This window comes from Gymnoscopelus microlampas (assembly GCF_963454915.1).
Source record: "Gymnoscopelus microlampas genome assembly, chromosome: 9".
In the NCBI taxonomy this organism is placed as follows: domain Eukaryota; kingdom Metazoa; phylum Chordata; class Actinopteri; order Myctophiformes; family Myctophidae; genus Gymnoscopelus; species Gymnoscopelus microlampas.
In genome coordinates, this window is record NC_139946.1 from 9,952,740 (window position 1) to 9,965,409 (window position 12,670).

General features: G+C 42.1%; 1 protein-coding gene across 2 annotated transcripts; it reads right to left on the minus strand.

Moving 5' to 3' along the window:
• Positions 1 to 17: 17 nt before the first annotated feature.
• On the minus strand, positions 18 to 9,269 carry hnrnpm (heterogeneous nuclear ribonucleoprotein M). 2 transcript variants are annotated; one of them, XM_084067945.1, is made up of 16 exons: positions 8,974 to 9,269; positions 7,662 to 7,843; positions 5,949 to 6,001; positions 5,243 to 5,250; positions 4,688 to 4,781; positions 4,214 to 4,573; positions 3,890 to 4,043; positions 3,224 to 3,273; positions 3,039 to 3,099; positions 2,351 to 2,479; positions 2,224 to 2,268; positions 1,633 to 1,704; positions 1,436 to 1,537; positions 728 to 1,308; positions 571 to 622; positions 18 to 441 (listed from the first exon to the last, which is right to left on the minus strand). In XM_084067945.1, exons 1-16 carry the CDS (start codon positions 9,045 to 9,047, stop codon positions 278 to 280), a joined length of 2,181 nt encoding a protein of 726 aa, XP_083924071.1. In that variant the 5' UTR covers positions 9,048 to 9,269; the 3' UTR covers positions 18 to 277. The 2 variants fall into 2 exon arrangements, with proteins under 2 accessions (XP_083924071.1, XP_083924070.1); XM_084067944.1 differs by lacking the exons at positions 2,224 to 2,268; positions 7,662 to 7,843; positions 8,974 to 9,269 and having other exon boundaries at positions 5,243 to 7,644.
• Positions 9,270 to 12,670: the final 3,401 nt, after the last annotated feature.

Sequence of the window (12,670 nt, forward strand, 5' to 3'; positions counted from 1 at the left end):
ATAACAGAAAAGAAGAATTTCCAGATTTTCAAAATTTATTTATCAAAAACACCTTACAGGTCAAACCCAATGATAGGTGAAGCATGATGTAAAAGAAATAAGTCAACTAAAACTTTGACTAAAAAAATTAAACATTGAACAATATCTAAAATAACACAACTGCACTGTTACAAATGCCTAATAAAGTAACAAAATAATTATAAAGGTCATTCAACAGACAGGGCGTTAGGATATCAAAGCCATGACGACACGTCAAATGTTGTACAGACAAGATAGCTTATGCATTCCTATCAATCCTAACGTCAATCTCTCTCCCATTCAGCCTATAGCCGTTCATACTCCGGCAGGCACGCTCAGCGGTCTCGGGGCAATCAAAGCGGACCACACCACAGCCCTTGGACTTCCCGTTCTCCATCTTGATGTCGGCATACTGGACCATTCCTGTAGTAGGTAGATATCAGATAATGTGAGGTAAAAGGTATTTTAGTTTGATAAAAATACATACGAATAAATGTTATTCTATTGTTAAATTAACAATAAAATAAAAAAAGTTTTCAGCACATGTCTTACCACATGTGTTGAAGGTATCCTTCAGCATCTTCCAGGTGAAGTCAAAGGGCAGCTGAAAAACAACGTACATTCAGGTCAATTTGAATCCCATCTGTTAAGTTATTGTAAAACCCAATCAAAAGATTGAAATGATCGATATCTCGTATGAGACACTCACATTTCTGACAAAGATCTGGCAGCCCTTCCTAGGGTTGCCAGCTCCAGGGCCTCCAGCTGCAGCTCCTCCAAAGGAATTGCCCCCAAAGCCTCCACGGTCTAAATCAGCGGGACGATCGAACTGACCACCAACACCGCCGCCGCCTCCCATCCGGTCCATGTTAGAACCCATCCGGTCGAGTCCTCCAGTTGGGAATCGGTCGAGGCCGCCAGCAGATCCCATGCGGTCGAAGTTGTTGCCCATCCTGTCGAGGCCACTGTTGCCCATGCGGTCCATGCCCACGGGGGAGCTGAAGTCGAGGCCGCCACTCATACGCTCCAAACTGGACGGGCCTAGGCGGTCAAACCCAGTTGGGCCGAGGCGGTCCATGCTGGAGCCCATACGGTCCAGGCCAGAACCAAGCCTGTCCATACTGGGCCCCAGCCGGTCCATCCCCGAGCCCATTCGGTCAAAGCCAGAACCCAGCCTGTCCAGCTCGGACACGCGGTCCATCCTATCCATGCCCATCCCTGCTATGCGGTCCATGCCAGCTCCCAGGCGGTCCATTCCAGAATTCATGCGGTCCACACCCATGGAGTTTCCTACAAGATTTTAGCGAGAGACAAGCAAATATGTCACATAATGGGACCAAGTCACAATAAACACCAGACCTTATGAGACACGGCAGGGGAATTTTTTTTAAATTATCAAAATCCTGAAAGTACTAACCCATTCCTCTTTCAAAGGACTCTCCAAAATTATTGCGAGACATGCCCATTTCATTTCGACCAAACTCCCTGTCAAAAGCACCACCAATTCCACGGTCCATCTCTGACAATGCAAGAGATTAAACCATTAGAAGAGATCAGCAAAACGTGAAAATGTTCCACGCTCGCTGTAGAATACGTTATGTGCCTTCTTCTTACCATTTGCTCTGCCCATTCCAGAGGGTCCGAAACGGTTGTCCATGTTGTTCATCCCGCCAAAATTGTCCATGCCTGAAGAGTGGATGGACTAAGTATTAACAAAAGCAAACAGAAACTACTACCACCATTAAGCTTTATTATTTATGCAACACTGCTTCATGCATAAGAATGCAACTCAAAGTGCTACACAATACAGCAAAAGAAAGATAAATACACAAACAAAAACATCGGCGGAGTTCAAAATAAAATTGTTCATGAAATAAAACAAAGAATCATAGATAAAATGCTCATTAAAAGCTATCCATTTGCCTTTGAAGACAAGTGGAGGCTTTTAACTGGTGCTTAACCCATTTAGACCTGCTGCCACCTATACGTTGTTATACCTTTGAATCCGGGAGCCACCTTTGTGTCTCATTAGTTGTTGCTATACAAATAGCAACATCATTTTGTATACATTTCTTTAGTAAGAATTTGAACATTTTCAGAAATCTTATGTTAGGTTTCAGAAGGCGTCTTTAGAATCGGCCTCAGGTCTAAATGGGTTAAAGATGTTTAATGAGACCTATGGATAACGCATAAAACCACACACACCTCCCATGCGGCCTCCCATGTTTCCAAAGCCAAGTCCATCCATTCCTACAAGTCAAAACAGCCAACCGATTAGCCATTGCCATAGCAAAACAAGGTTTTATCATTCAAAAACATGCCATGCCATTACCTCCAGGGCCCATGTTGCCCATGCCTGCTGCTCCTCCACCACCACCCCCTGCTCCTCCTCTGTTGAGTTGTGTAGCATCAATGGGCTGGCCTCCAGGCCCCAGGCCCAGACCAATACCACTCAGGCCACCTGGAAGAGAGAACATTGGGGAGTAGAATAACACATTTCAGATTTGTCAGTCATAGCAATGGATCTCTAGTAGGGGTGTGCCGATACACTAATTTCACCAAACGATACGATACGATATTTGGCTCACAACTTCGATACGATTTCGATACGATACGATACGCACTTTTTTTATTATGAAAATATATGGGGGTGTAAAAAAGTAAATGCAAACAAATAATTCTGTTTTTGCATTATTCAGACATGCAAACTTGTAGCTTTTCAGCTACAATAGCCGTTTTCAATCCAAATAGGGCAATAGTGTGACACCTGACCCCCCCCAAAAAAAACATGTTGTCACCCTTTTCACCTCGGGGCTGTTTGCATGCCTGATTATAATGATTGTAAAAAAAAAAAAAAAGTAAAAAAAAAAAAAAAAATTCAAAACGATATTTTTTTTTTCCAAAACGATACATATCGTCACGAAAACGTATCGCGATATATCGTGGGACGATATATCGGCACACCCCTAATCTCTAGGATTTTGATCCTGATGAAGTCGTTTTTTGTTTATTTTACTTACGGGGAAGGGCAGCTGGTCTCTCAGGTGGTCCAAAGTCTGCCTTGGGCATGGACTTCTCATCCTGAAAATGACAAAACAGTTGACATTTCATTTAGTCAAAAGTATTCAAATAATGCTCAGATCATGTCATTTGTTCTAAACATAGCTTTAAAAAGGTACATATAGTATAGGCTTAAGCAACTTACCAGCTTAACATGCATGACCCTGTTGAACAGCAGCTGACCATTGAACATGGCTAAGAACAAGAAGTTAAGGAAACGCACAAGACATTTAAAAAAGGTCCCACTATAAACCATCCATCCAGTGATGCAAACAAGTAACGGTAAAAAGGGTGAGAACATTCTGTGGATACATAAAAGTGCCTGCATGCTATCAATGTCAAACGAAAGTTTTCTTCTTCAATCAAAACCACGGTGGCTCTTGACAGATTCAAGCAAATCCGTGATGCGAACACTTTTCTAGTGAACTTGGAGTAAAAGTCAGGAAGGGCTCTTGTGCATCATAGCGCCTACTGTCATTGTACACTGAATTGTCATATACTGAATTGTCATATAGAACTGCTGCTGAATAGTATTTGACTAAGCACAATGCTTAACCCATTAAGACCGGGAAAGCATCTCATTTACATTTTTAACCACTTTAACCATCATCTTATACTTTGGCTATTTTTGAATAAAAATATAAAGTGAAAAGTATAACATAATGGTTAAAGTGGTTACACAGATGCGTTCCCGGTTTTGATTTGGGTTCAAATCAACAAATTCTGCAAGCGACCGATGAGGTGACCTAGCTTGCATCTTAGAGTCACTTAAGATGACCACCACTATATTACATTTTTCAAAAAAGGATACAGACAGCCTGGACCGCTTCGATGGGCATGTCGAAGGTGACTGTACCCATGCCTCTGCTCTTCCCATCCTTGTCCTCCAGGATGTCCGTCCTCACCACCATGCCTGCCATGCTGAACACCTCCTTCAGTTTCTTCCAGCCCACTTTGTAGTCCAGCTATAAACAATAGGCCAAACAGGTCTGGTTAGTTAGATGTTCACATTACAAGCAAGGCTTAAAGCTGGAACATATATTGTAGATCAAAATTTGAACATTTACAATATAAAATCATATATCTTATATTAAATAATATTCCACATTTAAATTTAAAATATAGGGCCCCTCACATTAGCCACGAAGACTGTGCTGCCGATCTTGCCAGCCTGCAGGCCATGGATGATCTCGTTGGGAATGTTGGGGTTGTTCATCAGGCTGGGAGGGATATTGACCGTTGGGCCACCTGGGCCAGGGCCCATGCGGTCCATGTTCATGCCGCCGCCACCGCCGCCCATGCGGTCCATGTTCATGCCGCCACCCATCCGATCCATGTTCATGCCCCCCATACGTTCCATACCTCCCATGCCACCCATACCGCCACCCATGCCTCCACCCATACCCCCCATGCCGCCATGGCCTCCTGCGGGTCCGCCACCTCCTCCTCCCTGGGCCTTGTGCACTTCCCTCTGAGCAATGATACCATCAGGGTCCTGTGGCACATGGGAAAAGAATTTAGTGGAATTCTCACTCCAGTTTTTAACAGTAGTCCAAAATCACATTCCACGGTAGTTTCATAGCTCATTATGACCCATGGCTTAGTCTACCTCTTTGACTTTCAAAGGACGTCCATTGCAGTTATGTTTGTTGACCTTCTCCACAGCTTTCTTCATCAGCTCCTCAGTCCTAAACTCAACAACACTGTAAAGGATAGAAAAGTCCAAAGTTAACAGGTATGTTGTAATGAACAACCAGAGTTTATGTTTCGGATTCTCTGTTCAATGTTTTTGTGTACTGTGAGGAGGACTATATAAGCTGCTGGAATCAGTACAGAACCATATAGTAGGTTGTAGTGATGCGCTGGTCAGGTTTTTTCATGACCCGCCCCACCACGGAACCCAACCCGCCCCGCGAACCCATATATAAATCTATGGCTCAACCCGCCCCTGTTAAAATCATGGTTAGAAAATAATGCCCAAGTGTATTCAAACTGTTTTATTGTTATTATTCTTATTCTTATTGGGAATAAAGACAAAACAAGAGCATGTGATTTTTTAAATTAAATGTAATATTAAAATGTGACCGTAAACAAACATGCATTCCTAGTATGTCCAGACTTGTCTAATGTACAGGGCTTCAGATAGTGATGAAAAGGTACTTACGCACATCCCTTTATTGATTGAAGACAAGGTAATAGCCCAAAGATGATGTGAAGAGAAAAGAAAATTAGTAAAAGCTAGACATTGAGAGATGGAACACTTCAATTGGCAGTTGAGTATTTTTGAATAATTGAGGATCATGCACACTCAAACACTCATTTGTAAGGCCTTGAATTTTAGCCTTCAATAATATACACATTTTCAGATCTCACAATCCTCATCACCAGACACTTACAAATTCCAGAGAGCGTGGTGATTCTTGAACCACTAAAAGTATTTTCCAACCTCAAAAGTCAGAAAATCCACAAACAAAAAGGGGATTCCCTACAACAAAGATATTGGAAAGATCTAGCCCATTAAACCAATTCTAAAAAGGAAGGCATTACATTTAACAACAATCTAACAGCCATGTTTCAACCGCTTGCGGACTGTACCACATTTATACTATACGTTCCTAATGAACAAATCCAGCAACCACAGGGACATTATCAGCTACAGCAATCCCACAGGACTGGCTACTAGGAAACCTGAAAACCTGTATAATTAAGCACCGACCCATCAGTCGGTGCCAAGGACGACACCGAACACTCCTCAGTGTCACCATCTGACACACTCCCCCCAACAATGAAAGTAAATAAAGAAACCCAAGCAGACAAAGGTTTGTCTAGCTTAATTCATAGTGTTTTTATTATGCATTTTTTGCACTTACCCTTGATTTGCCTTCTGCGTCCGTTAAGTGTTCCACGTACGTTACCTCACCCACTACAAATCAGATCCCAGAGACGACACACACCAAGGGAGAGAAGCCGAGAGAACAATGGGGATTTAGAGCAGAAACACAAGTGGGGCTGGCCGGTGACAGTGAGCTCGGACTGACAGTCCTGAGCCTTCCCCCAGCACCTCAGCGGCAGCACAATCTGATACAGGTCTACAAAATGCAAGCTTGCATCTTATAGAACAAAATGAAGACTTCTTACCCTGTCCCTGTTGGAATCCAGAAACACCATAAGCAATAGATTGAGGACAACAACTCTTAAGTAGCTATTAGCCCTCCCATTTGGATATTGCCATCAAAAACCATATATCTTCTGGCAATAGATTGAGGACAACAACTCTTAAGTAGCCATCAGCCCTCCTATTTGGATATTGCCATCAAAAACCATCTCCTATGCAAGTATAATTAACCTGTTGGCAATTTCAAGATAGCAAAGCTCATTCAATGCTTCAACTCATAGCAACCCTCTTTTTGTCAAATATTGCCATTGGAAACCACAGGCTAATGCACCAATACATTTGCCCATTGTCTGTATCTAGGAGTTCATCTACACTAGCAAAGGGTAGACTATGATATCTACAAAAAGCTGTTTATCTCTGAAATACAGTGAATCTGATTTTTTATCCCACGTCGACAATAGCCACGCCTTAGCTCTAGATGATGTGTCTGTTCAATGAAAATGGACATCACTGGCCAAACCTCTAGCTACAAGGACAGGACGCAAGAAGCTGCTTCATTTTGTAGACCTGTACCCCAAGAATTCCCGAACACACATCAGTTTGGCACAACATGGAGATCTGCTGAGAAAACATTTGCCACGTCAAGGTTCAAACCTAAAAAAGAAAATGCAATTTAACTCCACAATGAATTATTATAAATTCAGTACGAAGTACTGAAAATGGATTGGTAACCTCTTAACACATGCTTCATCACATTAAAGCAGATGCCAATTTGATGCATTGCTTTTGATACATCTGAAGCTTGCCCAAGCCATTTAGCTGTGCAACTTCTAACAAAGAATTCAGATTAAACAACACATAATCATAAATTCTACATTTTATCCAAGTTGATGGACACATACGCAACTCCATACTGAAATTCAATTGTGTTACATGAAGGTCTCAAAACAGTCTCCAATTGGCACATCTCCAAGATAGGGATCAGAGTTTTGCTAAATGCTGGCATAATGCACCTGACTACAATTCTCAGGGCAAAATCACATCGATGAGGATGTAGGCCTATTCTTTCATTAGTTTCACCATTCAGTGTCACAAGCTATTGAATTTGTACATTTGTGTAATATCTTGTACAACTTCAACGTCATATGAACCATATGGGCTTTGGTAATTATGAGAGGAAATAGATGTCTAAAATCCACGTTCACAGCACTACTAATCTTAAAACTATGGTAAGATGACCAGACACATGCCTCTCGAACTTGAGGACTCCTCCCATTCTTTTTCTCTACAGCCAATTCCCATAGAACTCATGCCACATTGTACAACAAGAGTCCATGAGCAAATTTCCCAAACCCCTTCAAAAGCAAGCCAAAGTGATCCTTCACAATGACCAATGAAGATGTATCTTTTACCAAGACCATAGTTGTACAACTGTACAAGAAGTCAAATTCCTATGTTGAGACGTTACCTTTCTCTTTCATCAGGTCTTTGAGTGCTTGCCATTTCACATCGTAGGGGATGTTGCTGACAAACACCCTGTATCTTTTGTTCACGTTTCCATAGGGTTCAAAGCGCCCGCCACCCCCTCTCTTCTGGGGCCTTTCCTTCCGCCCCCCCGTGGACTCGTGCTTGGGCTTTCCATTCATCTCGCTGTGGGAAAAAAAACAGTGGGATTAAGTCAATATCGACAACAAAGTTATTAAATAATGTAGTATTGCATTTTTTCTGTTCTGAACATTGGTCACATAGAGGTTTAGAATGTATTTTTAAACTTAGTAGTTTAAAAAAAAAAAATACCCCATGGACTATTTGTGACCGAGTAAAAATTGTTCATTGACCCTAAATGCACATCAAAAAAGGCCAATAAAAATAATTTACAAAAAAAGACAATGTAATTTTGCAAGGATTAGTCAACCTAAACTAGGACCATAGTCATAGATTTATATCGTATTATTAAAATGCAGAGTGGATTACTTTGTCCAACAAATAGGCGGGCCCCGAACATGAACTAGGAATTAAAAGAACGTAAACCTTTATTCCCATTAGTATCAACAGCACGTTATAGCAATTAAGATGTACTAAAATGTAGGGTATATAAATTAAATGTTGGGACAGCTTTTTTTATGTCCAATTACAGTACTTAAGTTAATCCTCCTCGTAGCCAATATATGACTAACGTGAATTCCAATTCCAAAGTACGACCAACGCCTCGATAGGTCGTGATTTCAAACTAAAATGGCGCATTTTCTAAATCAAAAGAAATTTTGGGAAAGGGTCATCTGTAGCGTGAAATGTTCGTGAAATGTATTAATTATGATTTTTTTTAAATATAGCCAATGCAGCTAGCTAGCTGATGAGCTAAGCTAGCTAAAAGGCTAACAAAGAAAGGTTGAATGAATGGATGTGTCGTTGCCAGGTTTTGAGAGAGAAATAAGCAACCGGGTCTAGGAAAACTATTAAAGGCCACATGAGCAACCTGTATATAGTCCAAATATATATAATTCTTGAAATAAAATGTGTAACACACCACAAATCTAGCACCAAACATTTTCAGATGGGGGTTAGGGGACAAATTAATATTAAATGTGGGGGTCCATGGCATGTATGAAAATTAAAATATTGAAAATATTTGAGAGCCACTGGTTTAAATTCGAATCAGCCCAAATAAGCCCACGTAAGCAACTACACTTTAGAAACAAGACCCAAAATCCAAGCAAAATCATAGAAAAATAAGCCCAAAGTCACTTATGATAAGCGGACATGGCAGCCCTGGTCGTTACCCTTGCTGCTTGGCTGGCTGCACCAGGGCCGGGCCTGTCTTCTCTGGAGCGCCATCGGCCTTTTCAGTCGACATCTTCCTGCGCAGTTTCTTTCTGTTGGCTTCTTCTTGTTTAAAATGCGAGCTTGAAATTGCCTTTCACACTCTCCCCGTTTCCGTCGATAGCAACTTGCGTAGGGCCTAACTTAACTTTAAAACAGATAATGTATACTATACAACAATTAATACCGTTCACAGGACGACAGAAGAGCGCGGCGTTTCCCTGAAGCTAACGAAATGGCGGAGAGAAAAAAATGTCGCTAGGGTTTGTTATCTCGGCTTGGAAGATGATTGGAGGAGAGCAGCCAGAGAGGATTCTGGGAACCGCCTTAGTAGCTATAGAAATACGCCTTCTCCACCACCACTCTGCTTCTCAGTGTTGCCATGTCCGCTTATTATAAGCGACTTTGGGCTTATTTTAAGTCGCTTGTAAATATTGCGGGTTGCGGTTTTTTGGGCTTGTTTCTTAAGTGTAGTTTCTTATTTTGGCTTGTTTCACAATTTTTGCGAAATGGTGGTTCTCAAATATATTTTCATGTCGTGGTCGTCCCCCAAATGTTTATGTATTTGTCCTCCCTAGTAGTCCCTAACCCCCATCCGAAAATGTTTTGTGCCAGGGAACTACCAGATTTGTGTTGTTGGAATGTTTTAAGAAAATATTCCAAATATTCCACATTTTATTTCAAGATTTTAAAAAAAAGCAGATCTACAAGCTCACATCGCGACGCTTGTATATTGGCTATTTTCAATGTGCACAGTATGTATATAGGTTTAAAGTGCTCAGCCTCATAATAGCTGATAAGTGCCCTAGGCCTAGTTGCTTCTTTTGGGCTTGTTTTCCTAGACCTGGTTACTTATTTCTCTCACAAAATATGGCAACGCTGGCCTTCTCCAATCTCCACTATTGAGTCTCCTAAAAAGAAGAAACACAAACCCCACAAAGATAACCATGGCATCATTATGATTAGGATTTATTTGTATTGTGTAATCAAAATAAAAAGTAAATTCTTATTTATAACATTTCTGCTGCTACTAGCTAGGCTACTACTACTATTGTCTGCTACTACTACTACTTAGTACTACTGCTACTACAGTGCTATAGACCCCTTAACAGACGACGTTATAGACGGATTTCCGCGCGACGTCATCACAGAGCAGAATGCGCAATCTGCGCATGCCTGGGGGTCAGTGGGGGAAAGGCGCGTTCGAAAATACAGCCCTGAGCGGCAGTGAGCGCACTGGCCAATACAAACTAATAGGCGAGTGTGCTCCGGTGCGTAATTTCCAAACGCACCCATAGGCTTCCCCCCGCAGCTGCGCGGTCATATTCCTCTCATGTTTACTAACAGGAAACCTCCCTATACTGGCTGCGGGCAGCCAGTATGCGCGCAACGAAACCCATTATATCAGGTCTCGTTAGGACGCGTCTCACTAGCCAACACACACAAGAGGGGGTTGGGGTGTGCTGAAACCAGTGCACCCCGAAACAGGTTGGGAATTGATTGCGTGAAACAATCACCTGTGCGTCCAGGCTCAATGTTAGTAAACAAATACTTGGTCTATACTGTTGTTGTTGTTGTTGTTGTTGTTGTTGTTGTTGTTGTTGTTGTAGTAGCAGCAGTACTACTACAGTTGTTACTAATAACAATAATAATGTACTTTCATCGTCCGTACTGGGTTGTACGGTAATTGTTTAGAAACAAATTATAATCGTTTCATAAACGTTTCAACCGCACCGAGTCAATACTTTGGTGAAAGTAAAGGATTTTTAAAAGATTATTGATTCATTAATAATCCGTAGAACGAGGGTGTCGCGTTTCCAAAAATAAACGATCTACAATGTACAATGTGTCACGATCGCAACGCATTCAGTCACAACATTGTTAGTTAGCCTCTGAGTCTGTAGATCAGTTCTTTTTGGCACGCTGCTACGGCACCGTGTGACTACTCCCCCTCTGCGGAGCCAGGAAGAACCCGGCCTCTCCCCTACAGTGTTGCCATGTACGCTTATTATAAGCGACTTTGGGCTTCCCTTTTCTGTATGGTTGCTTGTAACATCGCGCCAAACATCCCAAAACAAACTTGTAAGGCTACTTCTTGGCCTCAATTACAAAACCCATCTAACCCCTGATCATTTTGATAGGATTGGATGGCTTAGGGTTGAGGACAGAGTACAGCAACTTGCTATGGGCCTGGTCTTCAAGATATACCACAACATTGGGATCCCCCTGTATTTGTCAAAATACTTCCAAAATGTTAATGATGTCCATGATCACAATACCAGAGGCAGCTCCACAAACCTTGTCCAACCCCTTTTTGGCTCAACAAAGGGAAGTAACCTCGTTCTCATGCTATTCCTCAAAAATGTGGAACGCCCTACCAAAAGGAGTAAAGGAGTGTAAAACCCTACTCTCCTTCAAAACTGCCCTAAAGATACACCTTCAGGAGGCTGCAACTGGAAAATGGCCCCTGTCTAAGTCCTAACCTTACCTACTCCCCCCCCCCCCCCTCTCCTTCTTCTTTTGTACATATTTCTCACTCTTTATACCAGTAACCTGTAAACTGATTGTATGACATTCTATAGTAGTTGTGTATAACTGTCTGTCTCTTATATGTCACCATGATTTGTGTGCATGGGGAACTCATTTGAAACAAGCTCAGTGCTTTTATGAGTCTTCCAGTTTAGTAGACCTCGTATTGTGAATTTGTACTTCCATGTACTGTTGTTCTCATGTCTTACTAAATAAAGTACATCAATCAATCAATCAGTCACCAGTCTTTCCACCTCGGAGGAAAAGGTTGCTTGTAGTAAAATATTGTATGGCCACCGGTACTACGTCATTGGTAGCTAGACCCCTCCCTACGCCCGCTCTCTATATATTGGGCTTGTTTCTAAAGTGTAGTTGCTTATTTGGGCTTCCTAATGTTGTTTAAACGAGTGGGTTTCAAACATTTTCATGTCTATGACCCCGACATTAATATTTATTTGTCCGCAGACCCCACTATCTATTTTGTGCCAGCCCCCCCCCCCCCCCCCCCCCGCCTATTTAAAAAAAAATGGCAGATCTAAAAGTTCACATGCAACGCGGTGTGAGCTTCAGAGCTTGTAGATCGGCTCTTTTCCAAGCGCTCATGTGGCCCCATGTGACTTCTTTTTAGGCTTGTTTTCATAGACCTGGTTGCTTATTTCTCTCACAACATCTGGCAACACTGTCCCCCCTCCTTTGGTATCGGTTCGTGTGTGTGTGTGTGTGTGTGTGTGTGTGTGTGTGTGTGTGTGTGTGTGTGTGTGTGCGTGCGTGCGTGCGTGCGTGCGTGCGTGCGTGCGTGCGTGCGTGCGTGTGTGTGTGGCACAAGTATGCCAACATAATAACTATTGTATGTAACAATGTTCTGCCTTTAATATATGCACTTCATAACTGTCTGTTTTTCCATTATCTGACTGCACTGGCAGTGTTTATGTCCTTTGTACAAGGCATTCTTGTACTTCTGTTTATGTGGACAGTGGACATATAAAATATTTCAAGTGTGTGTGTGTGTGTGTGTGTGTGTGTGTGTGTGTGTGTGTGTGTGTGTGTGTGTGTGTGTGTGTGTGTGTGTGTGTGTGCGCGCGTGTGTGCGTGTGCGTGTGCGTGTGTGTGTGTGTGTGTGTGTGTGCG

Coding starts and splice junctions, on each gene's coding strand:
- hnrnpm (XM_084067945.1), bottom strand. CDS start 9,047: ATGTCGACTGAAAAGGCCGATGGCGCTCCAGAGAAGACAGGCCCGGCC. Junction 1,705..2,223: donor CATGGGAGGCCGCATGGGAG/GTGTGTGTGGTT, acceptor TCCACTCTTCAG/GCATGGACAATTTTGGCGGG. Junction 1,309..1,435: donor GTCCTTTGAAAGAGGAATGG/GTTAGTACTTTC, acceptor AAAATCTTGTAG/GAAACTCCATGGGTGTGGAC.